This window comes from Brachyhypopomus gauderio, chromosome 1 (assembly GCF_052324685.1).
Source record: "Brachyhypopomus gauderio isolate BG-103 chromosome 1, BGAUD_0.2, whole genome shotgun sequence".
Taxonomy (NCBI): domain Eukaryota; kingdom Metazoa; phylum Chordata; class Actinopteri; order Gymnotiformes; family Hypopomidae; genus Brachyhypopomus; species Brachyhypopomus gauderio.
Genome location: NC_135211.1, coordinates 47,749,113 through 47,770,523, shown reverse-complemented (window position 1 = coordinate 47,770,523; position 21,411 = coordinate 47,749,113). Strand labels below are relative to the sequence as shown.

General features: G+C 43.4%; 2 protein-coding genes across 6 annotated transcripts in view; both read right to left on the bottom strand.

Moving 5' to 3' along the window:
* LOC143523103 (nucleotide-binding oligomerization domain-containing protein 1-like) overlaps nucleotides 1–21,411 on the bottom strand; it is a 31,345-nt gene that overhangs the window by 808 nt on the left and 9,126 nt on the right. For all 5 annotated transcript variants that reach the window (XM_077017282.1, XM_077017299.1, XM_077017291.1 and 2 more), the window contains 3 exons: nucleotides 18,488–20,150; nucleotides 18,075–18,344; nucleotides 13,719–14,147 (listed from right to left, as the gene is read on the bottom strand). In XM_077017282.1, the coding sequence (XP_076873397.1) occupies nucleotides 13,719–14,147; nucleotides 18,075–18,344; nucleotides 18,488–20,150 (2,362 nt within the window). The remainder of the gene's footprint in view (nucleotides 1–13,718; nucleotides 14,148–18,074; nucleotides 18,345–18,487; nucleotides 20,151–21,411) is intronic.
* Nucleotides 774–9,547, bottom strand: LOC143522999 (uncharacterized). Its single transcript, XM_077017090.1, has 2 exons — nucleotides 8,815–9,547; nucleotides 774–8,561 (listed from the first exon to the last, which is right to left on the bottom strand). Exon 2 carries the CDS (start codon nucleotides 8,371–8,373, stop codon nucleotides 2,791–2,793), a length of 5,583 nt encoding a protein of 1,860 aa, XP_076873205.1. The 5' UTR covers nucleotides 8,374–8,561; nucleotides 8,815–9,547; the 3' UTR covers nucleotides 774–2,790.

The following is a 21,411-nucleotide window of genomic DNA, read 5'->3' as shown; positions in this document are numbered from 1 at the left end:
AATCTGGCTTCTGAGTTACACATAGCAGGAAAAAGCTCTGGTAAAGATTGTTAATGACTTGTACTGCAGGTAAAGTGTGTTTTTGAGGCAGGTTCAATGCTGGGAATTTTATCTTATCTGATCCTCTGTAGGCATGCTTTTGCTGTTGATTTTTTCACTCTAATCCCACTCCTCTGCACTGTAAAAAAAACATTTTTTAACAGATATTTACTGTAAATAAATACAGTATTTTTCTGTCTTTTCATAATAAGAGAATATACCTGTAAAATACAGGAAAATGACTTTTTTAAAGAAAACTTTAAATATACAGTCAAAGTCTGTAAATTTAAATTACAAGAATTTCTTGTTTTATAACAGGATTGTATATATTTTTTAAGGGTCTTGAGTTTTAATTTAGTAGTTATCAGTGTAAAAATGCAGTTTTCAGTGTAAAAACACAGAACAATGCCTTTTGTAACTTCACAGTAATTTTCCATTTTCAAACAGTAAATTCATGGCATATTAAAATTGCATGTTATCAAAGAAATTATATTTACATTAAATTTAATTAAATTATTTAATTTATATATCTACATTTGCTGGAATTATAGTGAATTAAGATTTGAAGTAAAATATTATGTTAAATTTCCCATTTCCAATTCTCTAAATATACATTAATAACTCTGCTACCAAACCAGCTGTAAATTGAATCACATACACTAAGTACTGAACAACAGCCTTTTATTTGAAATGACATTTATAGCAACAAGTTTAGAACACAATACTGCTCCACTCTGCTCAAGCAAGTGAATAATATAAAATATTTGGTCCCTCAATCCTCAATCCCGGGCAATCAAGGGCTTTTCGTGAGAAGGCGCAAAGATATAAGGCATTAGGAGATTTTTTTCAGAAAGGCCCATAAGATAACCTGTTAAAACATTGCAATATATAGCAATAAATTTGTGGAGGGGGGTCAGAGAAATAGAGAGAGAGAGAGAGAGAGAGAGAGAGAGAGAGAGAGAGAGAGAGAGAGAGAGAGAGAGAGAGAGAGAGAGAGAGAAGAGATCGACCCATCCATACATTCATCCATCAGGAAACAGATCAGCAAACAGTTCTGTGTGGTGATTATTGTTGTCAAAAAAAATCGATATATCGATATGTATCGATACTGAACATTCTGAAACGGTACAATACTCGTTTCTCTTAAGTATCGATTCTTTTTACATAAAATGCGCTTTCGTTTGAGCCACCCAAGCTGCCGTAATGCACAGGACAGTTTGTAATGCTAAAATGGCAGCTAAAGCAAACGCAGTGCTGTTGGATTCGAAGCAGATACAGATGGAAAACCGAAGGACACGAACAAGCCAGTTTGCAAGCGGTGCTTTTGGAACATTTCAACCAAGGGCGCTAAAGCCTGGTTGAGTGACCATAGCGCTCGACTCCGGCCACCTCGCGCGAACCTCTGCGAGCGGTGGAGGCGTTTATACTTTCCGCTTTGCAGTGTTGTCCGAAACTATATGTGGTAGTATAAAAGAGACACCCCTCAACAAAAGGGGAATGAACACTTACCTGACGAATTTTAATGCTGCTTTGTGTTTCAGGTTTGAAGGTGCTGGAATGTAGGCTAAAGTACTTTAAAATGCTTGAAATTGTAACTACTTCGTTTCACAACAAATATCTATCTGACTGAACAGTTCACTTGCATTACGCTAACAAATACGAGCCTCTTGTAATTCCAGGACGAAACATGAGAGAACGTGAAGACGTTAAGATTGGGCGTTTTGAAAATAAACAACCATTAAATAATGTGGTAAAAAGCGCAATATTTCGAATCATTTCGAGTATATGTATAAATATTTAACTTAATTAAGTTTAACGTGCTCGGAAATATTGGTACAAGCGCTTGAATTCCACTGTAACGTCTACTCCGCCCCAACCTATGTGAGATCTTCGTGTTTCCCTGTTATGTTTTTTAGTTGAATCTCCGTAGCGTTCTCCTGTCACGCCCCTTGATCTCGCCGCCCATTGTTAGTCTTGATCAGCTGTTTATGTTTAACTCCTTGATGTGTTTGGTTTATATTCCCGTGTGCCCAGTCTTTCCTTGTAAGTCAATTTCTGGTATTCATTGTTGCGAGAGTTGTATGTTCTGTTCCCTAAAAATATTATAATTCGTGATGTGCTAGTTGGGAGGTTCAAATCGCTGTTGTGAGTCCGGTTAGAACTCCAAAGAAAGGTTTAGTCGCACTCCAGTGGGTTTAACTTGCGTTTGCTGTTTATTCTCACTTTAAGTGACATGTGTGGTTCTAGAACAGATAAATAAATAAATCAGTGTCTGAATAATGACAAATTAACTAACTAAAGTAATATCACAATTACATTATAAAATGACTGCAATATTAACATTTCTAAATACTCTGTCCCTAAACGGATGTAACACAAATTCCCCACAGGTAGCTCGCATTTAAATGTTCACACGAGCAGAACATAGCATAAAGGGGAGTGAAAATAGGTATATTCAGCGAAATAGACTATAAGTTGAACTTTAATATTACCTACTTTCATATCCACGCACACAATCACGACGGGGCGGCAACGAACTGTAAAACAGCGACAACAACTTAGAACTGTGATTCAGTGCAGCTCCTTTCTCATCTGCCTGCAGCTCACATGTGCTCTGCATGTGGCTCACATGTGCTTTAAGCTCCGCCCCTTAAAGGTCCAGTACAACAGTTTTCGGCAGCCTTTTTAACAGCCGCCCCCGTATTCACCTGTGAATACGAACAACTAAAAAAGGCTGAATAAAGGGGGTAATTAGTCTTCCTCAGGTAAGGCGGGTAGGCTGACAAGTCTTGCCACGGGTCGAATGTAGGTTCTTCCCTTCACTGACACTTCAGCTGATCTGATCCGTTTGTCTGGTCCAGCGAAAACTTGAAAGACTTTCCCTACAGGCCAAAGAGCTCGTGGAAGCTGATTATCCACAATCATGACCACATCTCCTACTTGTAGACTGGCGGATTCAGTTTTCCACTTCAGGCGGGCTTGGAGTCCTGGCAGGTAGTGCTTCAGGAAAGTTCTCCAGAATTGGTCGGCCAGAATTTGACTGTGCCTCCACCTTCTTCGCCCGAGAATCTCTGAGTTGTCATAGACGACTTGCGGCAGCGAGGCATCCCGCCGCCCCATAAGGAGATAGTTAGGGGTTACTGGGTCAGGGTCTGCTACTTCAGATGAGGTGTAGCCCAGGGGTTTTGAATTGAGCATCCCCTCAATTTCAATAAGCACTGTGCGCAACACCTCTTCGGTGATGGTTTGGGATCCAATGATGACTTGAAGAGCAGTCTTCAGCGAACGAATTTCACGCTCCCAGCAACCTCCGAAGTGTGGGGATCCAGGAGGATTGAAGGCAAACTTGATTTGCTGGCAAGCCAGCTGCTCTTTGAGTTCAGGATGAAGTGTTTGAAATGCTTCCTGCAATTCACGTTCTCCTCCTCGGAAGTTCGTCCCCTGGTCACAGAGAATCTCCTTAGGTTTCCCGCGCCTGGATATAAAACGTCTCAGAGCCATTAGAAATGCATCTGTGTCAATACTGGGAATTAAATCAAGGTGGACTGCTCTCGTAGTTAGACATTTAAACAATATCCCCCACCTTTTCTCATTACTGCGTCGGATCTTGATGTTGTACGGCCCAAAACAATCCACACCAGTGGAATAGAATGACGGCTTGAACAGACGCAGTCTGGCTGGAGGGAGGTCCGCCATTCTGGGTGGATTAGGGTGACCTTTCCACCTCTTGCACTCAACACAGGATTTCTGATGGCGACGTACGGCTTCACGTCCACGTAACACCCAATATCTCCTTCTGATCTCAGCAAACACTCTTTCTGGTCCAGGATGTTGGAGCCTCTCGTCATAATCCTGGATGATGAGTTGGGTCAGGGCATGTCTGGGGTCTAGAACAATGGGATGCACTTCATCCACAGTCATGTCAGGATTACGACGTAAACGGCCTCCCACTCTGATGAGCCCTATCTCCTCATCGAACTCAGGTGCAAGTAGGAGGAGACGACTAGACTTAGCAATGGGTTTACCTGCCTTTAACTGTGTGATTTCCTCTAGGAATGACTCTCTTTGGGCCTGTTGTAGAGCTTCTAGTTCGGCAGCAGCATAGGACTCAGCAGTGAGAGGGTCGTTAGGGTCGGCCGCCCCATGAAGTTGATTTGCGATGGCTTTTAAGAAGCTGTCCCAAGTCTGGTACTGATGTGGGTCTGGAACACTAGAGCTAGACATAGTTAAACAGACGACTTGTCGTTTCAGCTCACCTTCAGGATCACTCTGAGGTGGGGGTGGTAGATTGGGCCAGTCATTTGGAGTCAGTTTCAGGAATTCAGGTCCGTCTGTCCATCTACTACCTTTGCTGATGTCTTGGATAGTGAGGCCACGAGTGATGTCGTCCGCCGGGTTGTCTCGTGAGGGCACGTACCTCCATGTGGCCGCTTCGGTTAACTCTTGTATTTCCGCCACACGAGTACCCACGAAGACTTTGTATCTGCAGGAATCTGAACCCAACCAGGTTAGGACTGTGGCAGAGTCAGACCACAAGATGCAGTTGCGTATGGGAAGGGTTAACTCAGTGCTGATAACCTTGTAGAGCTGGGCGCCCGTTAAGGCAGCACACAACTCTAGCCGAGGAACAGATTGTTGCTTCTTTGGGGCAACACGAGACCGTGCTGCGAGGAAGGCAACCTCAACTTCCCCCCCTGGACTCTCTGTCCTTAGATAAGCTACTGATCCATATGCCTGTTCGGAGGCATCACAGAACACATGAATGTCTCTCCTACTGTTGGGTTGGTCCAGGCTGGGACTGGTGTAGCACCTAGGCAGTGTGATCTTGTGCAACTGTGCGAGCTCTGCTTCCCATGCGTGCCACTTTTGTAATAGCTCCTCAGGGAGTTGTGGGTCATCCCAATCCCTTCTCTTTTCCCACAGGTGGCGTACAATAACCTTGGCTCGGGTGGTATAGGGCGCTATGTAGCCAAGAGGGTCATACTGACTGGCTAAAACTCTATAAATATTCCTCATAGTAGTCATTGAGCAATCGATGTGTCGGTGTTTGTAAGTAAGGGTGTCAGACTTACAGTTCCACTGTAGTCCAAGAGCTGGTTCTTGGATGTCAGACTGATCTTGGTTTAGCCACAACTCACAGCTGGATGACTTGAGGTCCGAAGGGAGATGCTGAATGATATCTGGTTTATTACTTGCCCACTGCCTCAGCTCAAATCCTCCTTCGGCTAAAAGTGAGTGCAGTTTGTCTATAAGTGTCTTGGCAGCTGCTGGGCATGTGAGACTCTGTAAACAGTTGTCCACGTAGAAAGATTTGTTAATGGCAACATGTATGTCTTCTTCCGGTTGGCTGTGGTCTGTGACATGTTTCTGCAATGCGAATGTTGCGCAACAGGGGCTACAAGTAGTTCCGAAGGGAAGTACCTGCCACTCGTATACCTCAGGAGGGTTGTCTCGCTTCATGTCTCGCCATACAAACCGCAACAGGGGTCGATCTGCAGGTAGGAGCCTCACCTGATGAAACATGCCACGGATATCGCTGCTGAAGGCCACAGAATGTTCTCTGAAACGCAATAACACCGCTAGCAAGGCAGGGCCCAGAGTGGGACCTGGTAAGAGGAGCTGGTTAAGGTTGTTGCCTTGGTATTGGAATGAGCAGTTGTACACTACACGGTTCTTCCCATTATGTTGGACCATGTGGTGGGGTATGTACCAAGCTTCAGCACTAGTCTCCAGATGGTGGTCTGCCAACTTCACTACATAGCCAGCTTCAACTAGCTTGTCGATCTCCTGCTGATAGGCAGCAGCCTTTTCTGGTGATTTGGTTAGACGCTTCTCTGTGCTTCTCAGGAGTGGCAACACTGATTCTGGAGTAGCTTTCAGGAGAGGTGCGTTCTTGATTCGAAGGAGGGGTGTGGCATAACGCTCAACGCCATTGACATTAACTCTCACTGTTTGTTCTTGCAGGAGCCTAACTGCCTCTTGGTCTTGTCGTGACCTAACCGCTAACTTCTCACTGCGATAGGGGAGCACATCCATCTGCCATAGCTTCTCTACACATGAGAACAGCTCTGTGGGTGATGGTGTAGATGTAAAGAGGCAGTGACTTACATTAGTGGAGGATTCAATGGCTTGAGCTGGTCCCTGTAGCGTCCATCCAAGGAGCGTCTTCACAGCTGCTGGTCCTCCAGGTGGTCCTAATCTGACTGGCTCTATAGGTGTAATGAGGTGTGTATAGTCGGCGCCGATCAGTAACATGGGATGAACTCTGTTTAGAGGAGGGAGGGGCAAGCCTGACAGATGTCTATATTTCTGCTGGAGTGAGACAACTGGATGGGAATGTTCAGCTAAACTCAATTGCTCGGCTGTGAAGGCACTCTGAATATTGTACATCTTGTCAGGATTGGCTGCTGGAGAAATTGTGAAAGACACGGCGGCTCCTTGGAGCTTCTCCACTTCTTGTCTGACTGTACGAAGAGCTAACACCTCTTTACTTCCCCTAAGGCCCAACAGTTTAGCGGCTGGCTGGAGCAGAATAGTCCTCTCAGATCCGTCGTCTAAGACTGCATATGTCTCAAGGGACTTGTCACCATTCCTCAGGAGTACCTTACTGATCTTCAGTAGCACCTTGCAGTTGTAGGCTGGACGGTCAACGTACATAACTTTGTTGGCAGTGTTAACAAGGCAGTTTTCTGCTGAAGATGTAGGTGATGTTTGTTCCTCGTCTGGCCTCTCGTTCACCTCGTGCAGCACAAGCAGATGTCTTCTGCCACAGGTCTTACAGGGAGCTTTGAGTGTACATTTTGCAGCTTGGTGATTACGTCCGCAACGCCAACACTTATTGTTTACTTTGATCCATGTCACCCTTTGTTCTTTGCTCAGGCTCTTAAAGTTGGAACAGTTGTTCAGGAAATGCTTGTCATTGTCACAATAAGGACAATAGGCTGTTACCTTTCCTACTCCCTTTGACTTGTTGGAAGGATGTTCAGGTACGCCTGGTGTTGCTACACTCTCTGATCCTGAGACCTTCTCAGTACCCAGGAGGATAGTAGCAGTCTTATTAGAATGTTTAGGAGTGCGCTTGGTATCAGGCTTCTTGGTGAATGACTCCTCTCTTCTGGGGGGCTTCATGTGGTCTTCCTGCACTTCCAGCTCGTATTCTAGCCACTCAGCAAAATCAACGAGGGTGGGAATGGCCACTCTTAGAGGATGGATATATCTCTTAAAGCTAGTGTTGAGGTCATAGGGAAGTTTACTTAAGAGCCTTGAAACGTGAGAGCCGCAACTTAACTCTACTTGCCCTCTTTGTCCCAGTTGTTCTAACATGCCTACCAGTGATCGCACGTTGAGGGCAAACAGACGGAAGCTCTTAACATCGCCGCTGCGTATATTTGGACTATCCATTAACTCTGCGATCCGTTGCACTGCAAGCTTGTGAGGCTGTCCATACATCTTAGTGAGAGCCATCATTGTATCCGTGTAAGGTTGCCTTGAGTTGCAGTAGGAGTCAGCTACAAGTGAAGCTTCTTCACATTGGAGGTGATCTGTCAGGATTTGGTACTTGTATCTTTCAGTGCCATTGACTGGTAACAGATTATCCAAAGCAATCTTCATGCGTGCAAACTCTCTGGGGTCTGGTGATGTAAGGCTGGGTATGGTGGGTTTAGGCCCCCTGTATGTAGTCTCTCTCAGTGGTTCATCTAGGCAGGGTGGTTGGAAAAATGAAGAATCTCCACCTGGAAAGAAAGGTGCACTCTGCTGGGGTGTAGCTGTATAGTTATAGGGCAGACCTCTTGATGGTTGGGTAACTCGAAGTTGAGTTAAGTCTTGTAACAGATTTCCTTGGTTGCTGAGTGTTGGATATTGTTGCTGCTGGTAGAGCCCATAACTACCACTGTACACACTTTGAGGTGGAGGAGGCAGGAATTGAGAGTGATGGGCTGCTGGCTGGGGCTGTAAAGCAACCATCAGGTTTTGGAACTGTTTACGGAGTTCAGCATTTTCTTGACGGATCTCTCTGAGAGCAGCACTGACTTCAGAAACGTGGTGGGTTTGCTGCTCTCCGGTGACTAGTCCCCTAGATTGGCTAAACTCAGATTCTTGCTCCTCACTCTCCCCCAGGCTCATCGAGCTCTGACTGATTGGTGGTGATGGAGATCTTGTAGCTGGAGGCTCTGACCTTATTTGATCCATAGATGCTCCCTTTTCATTTATAAATGGTGAACGAAATTGACTCTGAGCTCCAGGTCCACTGAGGTCATAATGTGATAGGTAGGAAGGTACTGATAGATTTCGTTTGGGTCGAGCGTCTGCTACTGCTGACTCTTGATTCTGCATCTTTAAACAGCAATTTGCTTATCCTGCTCGAAGGACCATTAAAAATATTATAATTCGTGATGTGCTAGTTGGGAGGTTCAAATCGCTGTTGTGAGTCCGGTTAGAACTCCAAAGAAAGGTTTAGTCGCACTCCAGTGGGTTTAACTTGCGTTTGCTGTTTATTCTCACTTTAAGTGACATGTGTGGTTCTAGAACAGATAAATAAATAAATCAGTGTCTGAATAATGACAAATTAACTAACTAAAGTAATATCACAATTACATTATAAAATGACTGCAATATTAACATTTCTAAATACTCTGTCCCTAAACGGATGTAACACAAATTCCCCACAGGTAGCTCGCATTTAAATGTTCACACGAGCAGAACATAGCATAAAGGGGAGTGAAAATAGGTATATTCAGCGAAATAGACTATAAGTTGAACTTTAATATTACCTACTTTCATATCCACGCACACAATCACGACGGGGCGGCAACGAACTGTAAAACAGCGACAACAACTTAGAACTGTGATTCAGTGCAGCTCCTTTCTCATCTGCCTGCAGCTCACATGTGCTCTGCATGTGGCTCACATGTGCTTTAAGCTCCGCCCCTTAAAGGTCCAGTACAACAGTTTTCGGCAGCCTTTTTAACAGTTCCCCGTGTTTGTTATCGGATCTGCCCTTGCTGTTTAACTTTGATCATTGTATGTTCAGCGTTTGGTCCTTTCGATTAGATTTGTTTCGAGTTGTTTCGCAGATCATCCTATGTTTGGTTTTGTACTCTTTATTGAGTCAACGCGTTATTGTTTCCTGATGGTTCGTTAGTGAAGTTAGTTGATTTCGCCAGGTCTGTTTTGCATTAGTCCGGTTTATTGTATTGTCCTTTTTGAATGCGTTTGTTTGTTTACTGTTTGTGTAATAACTCGTTCATATTTTTGTATTCCTTGTCGTGTCTGAGAGGTGTTGGGTAACTAGTCTGTGTACTATTGTTCACTCAAGGAGTTTTACCATTGCATTCGCAGTATTTCGTTGTCTGAAGCTCCGAGTGTTAATGTAAATGAAATGCCTCGCCATTCAAGAGCGATTCGAGCCGATCAGGTTAGGAGACGGGAGGAAACTCCTACTCCTACCAATAAATCTGACTCTCAGCAGCATCTGTGTCCTTCTCCTAGTTCTTGCATGTTACATCCACCTTATAAAGGTGTATGAACCCTGTAAACATGACTTTGTTCATTGCGCTGAGGCGCGGCGCGCGCGAAGTTACAAAATTCGAGAGGTGCACGACCTCGCGTGCGCCGCGCTTCAGCGCGATGAACAAAGTCATGTTTGCAGGGTTCATACACCTTGTGGAATTCAAACACTTGTATGTCACTTTAAAGGTCCATTTCAATATTTCCCAGCACGAGCAAAGGCACTTCGTCAGACGTTCAAAAGACGTCCACTGAAAAGCCAGAATGAAAGTTTTTGCGACGTCTTTTTTTAAACGTCTTTTGTATTTTATTTTTAACCTTATTTTTCTATTATTTACTTGTTTTATTATTATTTATTATTACTAAATGTTGAGAGAACACAGCCTTGCACAAAATGTTTGCACTATTATTACTTGTACACGTGTTATCTAATTTTAGATTTCATCTATTGTTGAATAAACCTGCAAAATATTTGGAATTATTCTGGATTCATTACACAGTAAAAAACAAATTAACATGCTGTTCAGAGAGACATTACATTTCTGTATTTGAATCTTAATTTATTGTGTTTCACATCGATATCCAACAATGTTAGTGTTGAAATGTAAATTAATTAGACCGGCAGCCTCCTTAAAAATAACGCAAACCAGTATCCTTTGCCAGTGTTTTAGTGTTTTTTCCATGTACGGAATGAGGGAATATAAAAATAAGTCAGATCTTTCCCTTTTGTTCATAGCTTGCTTTGACAAGCTCTAAAAGCAGACAGCACTCAGAGTTCTTTCTGACCCTACCGGTACTTGTCCATCCTCAAAGCAAAGTTGGCATCTGTGGTGCTCTTTCTTGGCATGACACCCTGCTGCTCACAAATAGTTCCCTCTTGTCTAAGTCTAGCTTCTACAACTTTCTCCCAGATCTTCAATGTGTGGCTCATCAACTTAATTCCATTGTAGTTGTTACAACTCTGTACATCACCCTTGTTCTTAAAAATGGGTACCAGCACACCTCTCCTCCATTCCTCTGGCATTTTCTCACTCTCAACCATACCATTGAATAGATGAGTCAAAGACCTCACTGCTATCTCTCCTAGAGATTTCCGTACCTCCACTGGTATGCCATCAGGTCCATCTGCCTTCCCTTCTTCATCCCCTCCAAAACTTTCCAAACTCTACTCTTTGTTCCATTTCATTCTCTTCATTCATTAGCTCCTCAAAGTACTCCTTCCATCTTCTCATCACACTCTCCTCACTTGTTAAAACATTACCATTCCTATCCTTAACAAGTCTAACCCAGCGCCTTTAACAGCTCCTCTATTAACTCTTTACCACATTCCTTCCTTCTTCAGTTTCCACCATTTGGTCTTCTCTGGTTTGACGTTTTTTTGACATCATTCTACACACCACCATACGATGCTGTTTGGCCACGCTCTCTCCTGTCACAATCTTATAGTCTCCAATCTCTGTCGTGTTTCGTCTTCTACACAGAATGTAGTCTACTTGTGTACTCCTCCCTCCACTCTCATAGGTCACCCTATGTTCCTTTTTGGAAATAAGTGTTGACTACAGCCATTTCCATCCTCTTGGCAGAATCCACCACCATCTGTCCTTCCTGGTTCCTTTCCTTGACACCAAACCTACCCATTGCTTCCTCATCATCTGTTTCCTTCACCATGTCCATATAGGTCTGTTACAATCACCACTCTCTCCTCACTGGGAATACTTTCACTTCATCTAGATCCTTCCAAAACCTCTCTTTTTCCTCTTCCTCACATCCAACCTGTGGAGCATAACCACTGGCAACATTCAACATCAGACCTTCTACTTCTATCTTCAGACACATCACCCTATCTACACTTGTTTCACCTCTACTATGTTCTTTGCTAACTCCTCTTTCAAGACTAGTATGTGCACACAAATCAAGGCACCAGTATGAGTAATACTATTTCACTACTTAACTTGATAAACAGCTATGTTTTCTGGTTATGTATACAAACATTTGTATGACTTTTAAATGGTCCCATGATGAGCTTATGTGCAGTCACTTTTGAAAGTTGTTCCACTTTAAGCAATCACAAACTTCAATAAAAGCCTGGTCAGAAATGGATGGGTTTACTTTAGAAACTGAATAATGGGGCAAGAACTCTACAGCTGCAAGCCCTGTAAAAATGTCAAAAAGTCAAAACCATACACAGCTGCCAAAATCAGGCCCAATTCTGACCAACATGCCTCATATCTTCCTGGATGTCAAACAAAACTGTCTGATATTTGGGGTTATTGTGATTTCATAATTGTTTTGCATTTTACGTTACAATGTTATGCATTCTAAATTGATTAAAAAGTGCACACGATGTCCCAGAATTACTATATAGCCTACAGGTTGCAGGTTAAAACAGAAACATTTGATTTTCTCTTTTCACAGATGCGGCAGTGGGCCCTGGTTTAATGATGCTGTAACGATCTGCGCAAGGCAGAACAGGGAGGCGGACACAAACGCTGAGGAGAGCGAGATTTATTCTAAGGAATTCCAAAGATGTGGTCAAGGTAACAGGTGCGGGTCAAAACGAGCAGGCAATCCGGACATGAATTACAAACACAACTAGGAGGACTCACGGACCAGGCAGGAACACACGGAGATCATGGGGAAAACAACGAGACATGAAACGGAAAACTACGAACGTTAGAGATCACAAGGAACATGAATGCACAAAACAACCGATAACCAGACATGGGAAATACAAGGACTATAAATACACAGGACTAGACTAGGACCAGGTGACAACACTGATGACAAGGGTGTGGAAGACAATGGGAAACCATAGAAACAGACAAGCTGGGCGGGACTAACGGGCAAGGAACTACAGACACGAGGAACAGGGAAACTGGAGTGACAGCTAGGAGAGGGGGCGTAGCCCTATGTGACAGATGCCTAACAAGATCATTGAGAGAAACTGCCATAATGTTCAAAACCTGGAGTTATGGAATTTTCTTCCTTCTGGATGTGTCCTAATACGACATCTTTTTTGATAAAGTTAATGATAAACTGTTATGTAGTGAGAGCTAACAGTGAGTGAACTGGGACTGAACACAAGTGCACAGTGATAATGAAGTGATGTTCTATGAGATATTTGATGTGATCGTATCATAAATAATTTCAGCACCTTTACCATCTTACTGTTACTGTTGAAAATGCCTTAAACAACTGTGTGTAAGCCCTTTTATGATCTGTAACGATTATTGAAGTATTAGAGGAGATAGAATATTTATATTCTAAGATATACAAGGGTTCAGTTCTCCTTGCACCAAAAAAAATCACAATTAACAATTAACAATTTAATTTTACACTTATTTAACAAACTTATAGGTATTAACTTTTTCTAAGCTTAAGATTCATCATTGCCCAACAACAATTACTGTTACATATTGCAATGATATATAACTGTATTATGACGACATGAACTTATTTTCAGAAATTAGCATTTCACCTATTTTGCTTAAAAAGATCTTTCACACTAAACTAAGAAAAAACATCTTAAACAACTGAAACTTATAGCTGTGCCCTCAATCATCATCTTCCTCCCACCTTCATCATTTGGATTTACACCATTATATATGGCCTGTCATGGCCTGGTGGTAGGGAACTGGTCTTGTGACCGGAGGGTCGTGGGTTTGATTCCCAGACCTGAGGCCATGACTGAGGTGCCTTTGAGCAAGGCATCTAACCCCAACTGCTCCCCGGGAGCCGGGCTAGGTCTGCCCACCGCTCTGGGCACGTATGATCCACAGTCCCCTAGTAATCACTAGTGTGTGTGTGTGTTCTAACTGCACAGATGGGTAAAATGCGGAGGACAAATTTCGATTGCGCTGAAAAATCACAATCGACAAAATATGGCACATTTATATTTTTATATATCCATTTTCAGTCTACTGATGGCCAGCGTTGTAGAATGAGATGGTGGATCAACTCTAACAAGTTCCGTACTAACAACCTGGCTTCTGAGTTACACATAGCAGGAAAAAGCTCTGGTAAAGGTTGTTAATGACTTGTACTGCAGGTAAAGTGTGTTTCAGAGGCAGGTTCATTGCTGGGAACTTTAGTTTCGGTTTCTTCCATGTACATATTGTTCCTTAGCTGATCCTCTGTATTGTACAACAGCATTTCATCTTCTAAAGACTCACCTGAGCTGGGAGATGTAGGGCAGACACGGAAGGAAACTCCTCACTTCACTCTCTTCATCTGACCAGCCCCACACGTTTACTGGTTTCTTTGCTGTTTGAACTTTTAGAGCTTCTAGAAAATGTGAGGCCTTTCTTTCCATGAGATTGATGGACCACACATTAGACATGGTGTACCAGACAGGAAAAGACCTGTAAAGCGGTTGCAGTACAGGAAAGACACTGCTGCCTGTTTGAGCCTCATAGTCCTTCACATATGAGTACAGATCCATTAGAAAGTCCTTTGAGTCATGTTCAGACAGGACAGCTACTTTTGGAACAACAACCTGTATGTTTTCCTTCATGTAGAGAGCTGCATGAACACAAATCTTCAGTAATGACTTCATCTTAAGCCTGGATGAACTTACTTCCATATGTGATGGTGCTGAGAAACTGCAGAAAAACACAAACATGGTCAGAGATGATTTCAACTAGGAACTTCAACTTCAGGAAGTGTAGGCTGGAGATTGGTCTGTAATTGTCCAATGAGGCTGGATCTAACCCAGGCTACTTTAGTGTGGGAGTGACGGCTGCTATTTTAAGAGAAGGTGGGACAGTACCTAATAAGAAAGACAGGCTAATCAGATCTGTAACAGAAGCACAAATAACAGGAGCAGAAGATTTGAGAATAGAAGTTGGATTGGCAAAGTTGAAAAAGGCACAAACGGGAAAAGGGGGTTCGGCAAACAAACGGGAAGACTTACGAACACCGGAACAGACAAACACGTAACAGGCGCCAGGCTGCGCGTCAGGAGGAGAGCTAGGAGGGGAGAGAGACCGGGAGCTGCAGGTGCTGCGGGGGACGGTCCTCCTCCAGTCTTCGCTGCGGACACTCCGCTGGGTGCTGCGCGGCTGGCGGACGTGCCAGGTGCAGAGCGGCCGGCAGACGCCCCGAGGGGGCCGCTTGGGAGATCCCCTACGGTCTCCATGTCCTCTTCCTTTTCTCTCCGGTTCCACTCCATGGACTGCTCCGGGCTGCCACCCCGGGAGCAGTCCATCCTCTCTCCTCCGGAGTGATCGGAGGATGGGCCCGCCTCTGGTGTCCATCTCCCCTTCACAGTCCCAGCAGAACACTCAGAGGGGGGCGGATTGCCTTCGTCCTCCGAGTCGAGCTCGCTGTCCGTGCACTCTGAGATGCCCGAGTGCACGGACAGAGGACGGTCTTCCTCCTCGTACTCTTCCTCTTCCTCACCGTAGCCGACGGCAGGTGCGGAGCACTCTGACGGTGGGTAATCGTCTTCGTACTCCTCCTCTTCCTCACCGTAGCCTACAGCAGGTGCGGAGCACTCGGACGGAGGGTAGTCGTCCTCGTTCCCCTCTCCCCCACCATAGTCCACCGTGGGGGCGGAGCAAACGGACGGGGGGTAGTCCTCCTCCTCCCCTCCACCGTAGTCCATGGTGGAGGCGTCATATAGCGACGGAGGGCAGCCCTCCTCCTCGTCGTCCTGCTCCTCCTCCTCGCTTGGAGAGTCCCCCTCCCCAAACTCGCTCTTGGGGGTCTTCTCCGTCGCGTAAAGCTCAAAGGAGCCTCAGGGGTGAGAGCTCCCTGGAGGAAGAAGGGTGGTATTTCCCCCACAGCCGCACTGCCTCCTGGCGGACCTTCTCCGCTGACTCGGGGTCATGGTGTTCCCGAGCCTGATGCAGCAGGGACGCGCACACTGGGTCATCTTCCAGCTGCGCCAGCATCGGCGGAACTTCGCGGCGTGGGGGAGAGGATGAAGAGCGGTGATGCCGCTTGCTGGGCTTCTTACCCTTCTTTGGCTTGGTCTTGTTCTTATAGCCTGGCATTTTCTTGTGTCTCTGGTGGCTCGTCGTTCTGTGACGCGGCAGGCGGCAGAAGGACGAGACACAGAATCCGTTGGTTCATACAAGGTCACTTTTATTCTTCTTAACATATAGCGCACAAAGCGCACGGAGAACATGAAACACTCACAGCAACGTGAAGACTTTAGACAACGACGAGCACAGGACACTGCGCGAGCGCACATTAAATAGACAAACCACATTAGCCCCACGTGATTACGAGACGAGTCACAGGTGAGACAGATTATCACACGACATAACCATAACCACGTAGATCCACAGGCGCAGACGATGCACGTGGACAACGTAAACACACACCCAAAAGGGAGGGGCCGGGGTCCTCAACGTGACAGTAAGAGCTGGCAGATATAAAGACGCAGGTGTTAAAGACTCAGGGACCTGTGAGAGACAGGACTGGGTTAACATGAGGATATGCTTATTTTTATATATTTATTTTTCTCCTGAAAATAATACTAAAAGATTTGCCACTAGGCATAGGTGTAACAGGTGGGTGATGAGAGCCGTTGAATATGTATTTATGGTAATGAAGAGAACTTTTGTCCTATGTCTGCCAGTATTTAGAAGAAGAGAAGAGACAGCATGCAATGTGTCCCTATAATCAGAAACATACTCAGCAGAGTGAGAGTGAGAAATTAACAGTGAAAACAATTTTCTTGTACAGGTGCTGTAAATGTCTGCGTCTAAGCTCTGAGGTGAATGAAGGTTAGTATGAGTACCAGGGATTAATTTAGTTTTGAGAGGAGCATAGTTATCAATTATCAAGAGACAGTACTTTACAGAGACAGTACTTTTGTAATGTGTGACCAAATCTTTGTGTGAAAACTGCTTAATGTAAGAGGAAGAAGAGTCTGAACCAAAAAAACCAAAAGACCAAAACAGGTCAAGAATGTGACCATGAGTATGAGAAGGGAAATCAACATGCTGAGTGAATCCACAGCATATATGAATAGTCTATATGAATGAATGAATATTCATTAGTTCAGCAGAAAGTTCGCAGCCAGAGTCAACGTGAATATTACAGTCACCCAACAGCATGAACGCAGAGGAAATAGATGAGGCTGTAATGAGGGGTTCAGGGAAGAATGTCCTCACTGAGACGTATCCGTTTCTTTAACACGAAGAAGTTTATTTAAATAGCGAGGTAGTGCTTATAGACAAGAACACTCACAGACAAACGCAACAGGGACTTTGACTCAAACAAAGACAAGCGACAAGCACAACATCGACACACATTAAATACCTAGACGTAAACGAGAACCAATTACAACACATCACAATAACGAGACGGGTGCAACGAATGAACACACGCACACGTAACCACACCCACAGGAAGTACATATATAGACAAAACAGATGAAGACTACACATAGACACGCCCAAAGGGAGGGGTCAAGGGCTGTACCATGACTATCATGACTGCCCTCCTCTTTGACCTTCAGGTTACTGGGGAATAATGCTGCCGGTTTGTCCTTACATTACACTCAAGGGAAAGTGTGTCACAGCAGGTATAAGTTTCTCAGCTAATATACATTGTGCTACTGGAGCTTCTGTAGTCAGATATCAAGATGACTTTCTCCTGCTATTGAACAACTAGGGTTATAGAAGTAATTACAATTATTCTAGACAATCTATTAATTATTTTTAAGATTCAATATAAAAAATTTTTTTTCATTGCTCAATGTCAGTACAAGCAACATAATGCAGTGTTCTCATATCACATCTTTTTTAGAAGCTAGGATCAGAGCGTAGGGTCAGCCACTACACAACAACCCTGTAGCTGGCAGAGCTGGGATTCTCAGAGGCAACCATACTGCATGAAAACAAACATACGTGATATTTAGGGAGGGCTGCACTACTCACCTAATGACACCAGTTCATTCATTCTTGGATCATTGCTATTATATAATGTAAGTGATATTTAGGGAGGACTTCACTACTCACCTAATGACACCAGTTCATTCATTCTTGGATCATTTTTATTATATAATGTAAGTAGGCTGCACTACTCACCTAATGACAGCAGTTCATTCATTCTTGGGTCATTGTTATTATATAATGTAAGTGATATTTAGGGAGGACTGTACTACTCACCTAATGACACCAGTTCATTCATTCTTGGGTCATTGTTATTATATAATGTAAGTGATATTTAGGGAGGACTGTACTACTCACCTAATGACACCAGTTCATTAATTCTCAGGTCATTGTTATTATATAATGTAAGTGATATTTAGGGAGGACTGTACTACTCACCTAATGACACCAGTTCATTAATTCTCAGGTCATTGTTATTATATAATGTAAGTGATATTTAGGGAGGACTGTACTACTCACCTAATGACACCAGTTCATTCATTCTTGGGTCATTGTTATTATATAATGTAAGTGATATTTAGGGAGGACTGTACTACTCACCTAATGACACCAGTTCATTAATTCTCAGGTCATTGTTATTATATAATGTAAGTGATATTTAGGGAGGACTTCACTACTCACCTAAGGGACTTCACATATGGAAGAGCCTTGAGCACCACGTTACAGAGATCATCACTGAACCTCTGTGTATCTTCTGTACAGTGGAGATGGAGGCTGATCTTCTCTGACCCTTGACTCATGACCTCTATAGCCTTCCTGAACATGGATGCTTCACCAGGGACAAGAAGGTGCATCTCTTTCCCACAAATATCCAGTAAAGCTGTGAAATCTCTGGGTTTCTCACAGCACAGCACTGACCTCCAGACATGGCAGAGAGTAGAAGGCTCATCTCTACAAAAGGAAAACATAGTTATACTACTATACTATACTATAGTAATCATAGTTACTACTAGTATTACATATTATTGTTGATGTTGTTGTAAATCTTTACTTGGTTACAAGTAAAAATGAAGAGCACAACCAAAAATAAATACCTAAAATGAGATTTGAATCTGAGAATCATCTGAATCCCAGTGTCAGATACACTGCAGTCTTCCAAGCTCAGATGAACCTGTTTTTCTCTGGACTGGCTGATCACATAAGACACTGCACAGCACTGATGTGGATCAAGGTCTTCTTCACTCAAGTCTAGATCATAGTTCATTTTCTCCAGGAAGAGCAAGCAAGCTTCAGGGGACTGAGATTCATACAAGCACTGACACACAAAGAGAAGAACACTGACTTCATCATCATCGCTCCCAACCTGCCCATTTGGCTGAGGCTGTAGAAATGTGTTCAGGACTTTTGTGAACATCCCATCAGAGGCTCTTCTGATTTGATCCTCTGTAAAAAGATTCTTCAGCAGTTTGAGGTTCTGTTCTGAGAGGAGCCCACAGAGGAAAGGAATCACATGTTTCATGTGTTTTTGCTCCTTTGTCAAACAGTTTTGAAGAACCTCATCAATTTCACCTGGATTTCCAAGCAGCCACAATGCAGAGAAGAATTCCTGCACTGTACTGTGCAGAAACGCATAGAAACTGTTCACAGAAGTGGGAGTGTTCTGGATTGTGATTTTTCTCAGAAAACATTGAGTGATTTCAATCTCATTGCTGACTGCATCTTTGATGTTTACAATTTTCTGCACAGTTGCAGTAAAGGCAGTTTTCATCAAGAGACGAAGCTGACCTTTGACATCATTTATGTATTTGTCCACTTGTTCTGCATTTTTTCTCCCAGCCTTTTTCAAGTCTTGACGGAGGATATGGACATACATTTCTGTAACAGTTATCGGATGCTTGTGAGCTGCGACATTGAAAGAAATGCAATACGCCACCATGAAGGCATAAATTGGGATGTGGCAAAGACTGATAAGATCCTGATTGTTCAAAGCAATATTCAGAAATTCAGGGGTAGAACCAATCATCTGTGTAAGGTAAGTCCTGATAGACTCCTCACTGAACCCTTTTACATAAACTCTGCAAGGGTGCCTGTCTGCAAAAAGAAATTCATCTTCCTCCTCTGATCTGCATGTGATCACAATCTTCGCCTCAGGCAGAAGGTCTCGCTCTATAATCTTCTTTAAAATGGGGTTGTGCTCCAAAGTACTGATGCCATCGAACACAATGATGACGTTCTCAGAGTTTTCTTCAATATCCTGTAACACTTCCTTTCTGTCTTTCTCTGGGGGTTTTAGGTACAGATCAAACAGAAGAGATTCCAAGCTGATGAGATTAGAGACAGTGGTAAATGCACTCTCATCAAAGTAGAACATGTAGTCTAACTTCCTGTTGTCTTTACTGGACCAGAGGGAGAGCATTTGAAGAACAACTGCTGTTTTTCCTATTCCAGGTTTTCCTATAACAAGTATTTCCTTCTCATGACTACGCAAAAGGTCTTCAGGTGAGAGTTTGTGTGTCTGCACAGGAATGAAACTCTTTAGCTTCTTGGGCCGACATTTCTTGCATTTTCTGTTTTTTATTTTAATTTTATTTTGTGCAGAGTTTAGGTCTGCATCAGTGTCTAGGACCAGAGGTATAAAAGTGCCGTGAGCTCTTGTTTTATCCTGTAGGTGTTTACAGCACTGATCCCACCCTCTCCCTGAGATGCTTTTAGCTTTGGCTTCAAGTTGTTTTTGGTAGCTGAGACAAGGCTTCGTACCTGAATATCATTACAAAGGTAAAACAATTACTACACTTTTGATAGACAACATTGTTTCTAATATTCTATGGCCACTTAATACATATAAAGTGGCATAAATATTTAATGATGCATACAAAATGCATACGTCATCCGAGATATTCTACAACCCCTTGCTCAATAAAAGTAACATTTACTTTTTTCCACAATGTTTTTTAAATTTCTTTTAGTATTTCTGAAAGCTAACAAGTTGTACTTTGGAATGACCTTATTATTGCATCATGTTTTTGATCCGAGTTTGTTCTACAGAATAAAATGTATGAATGGGGGTTTCCGGTTCCGCTAGCGAGAGGATGACAGCCTAATTAGCGCGCTCCCGACGGTGTTTTAAAATACCCCCCTAAATTTACTTTTGTGCTAATACCAGTGAATATATGTTAAGATGGAAAGGGGAGTTGCTACCAGAAGTAGGAAAACCGCAAATTCGGTGGAGGACGGGACCACTTCGAGTAGAGGTGTGCCAAAAAATCGATTCATATATCAAAAATCGATTCTCATTTACTACGATTCAGAATCGATTTTAAATGTCCCAAAATCGATTCTAAGTCGCGTTACGTAATTACAAAATTACGCAGACTTTACGCAGCAGGTTCTGGGACACACTCGTGTGCGGAAAGATTTCAAAACAGATGGAGGAAAGAGATATTCAACCTGTCTGGTCTTCATTTAAGGCAAAAATATGGGTTTATTTTGGTATTTACAAATGCCAGGGAAGACCGAACTTGACACAATGTAGCTCTTGTGCAAGGCGTGTGTAACGCGGTGAGCACGGGAACGTACACACAGCGTGAAATAATATAGAGAAGGGTGGACACGAGTGCCGGCTCGCAAAAGCAATATATTTGACACTTGTCACATGTATTAGTGAGAGGAAAACGCGCACAGCGACCCAGAACTAACAAACAAAACAACACGGGAGACTCGATGCGCAAGAGAATAGAAACCAAAACCGTGAGGGCATGGAGCAAATAGAAACAAAAAACAACGCGCAAAATACACCGCGGGAAAAATAACAGTTAACCGTAGTGAGACGGGAGAAAGAAACAAAACAACAACAGTAACTAAAAAAAACGCGGATAAATGCAACGCGAAAACGAAACCAAGGACGCAAGAAGAAGTAATTGGCAAAAAACGCCGCAGTAAAATAAAACCCTTCCCAAAAATAAAGGCAAAACGGATAGGAAGAAATGCAGGATTGGGAAAACTTGAGATGAGTCAGGAA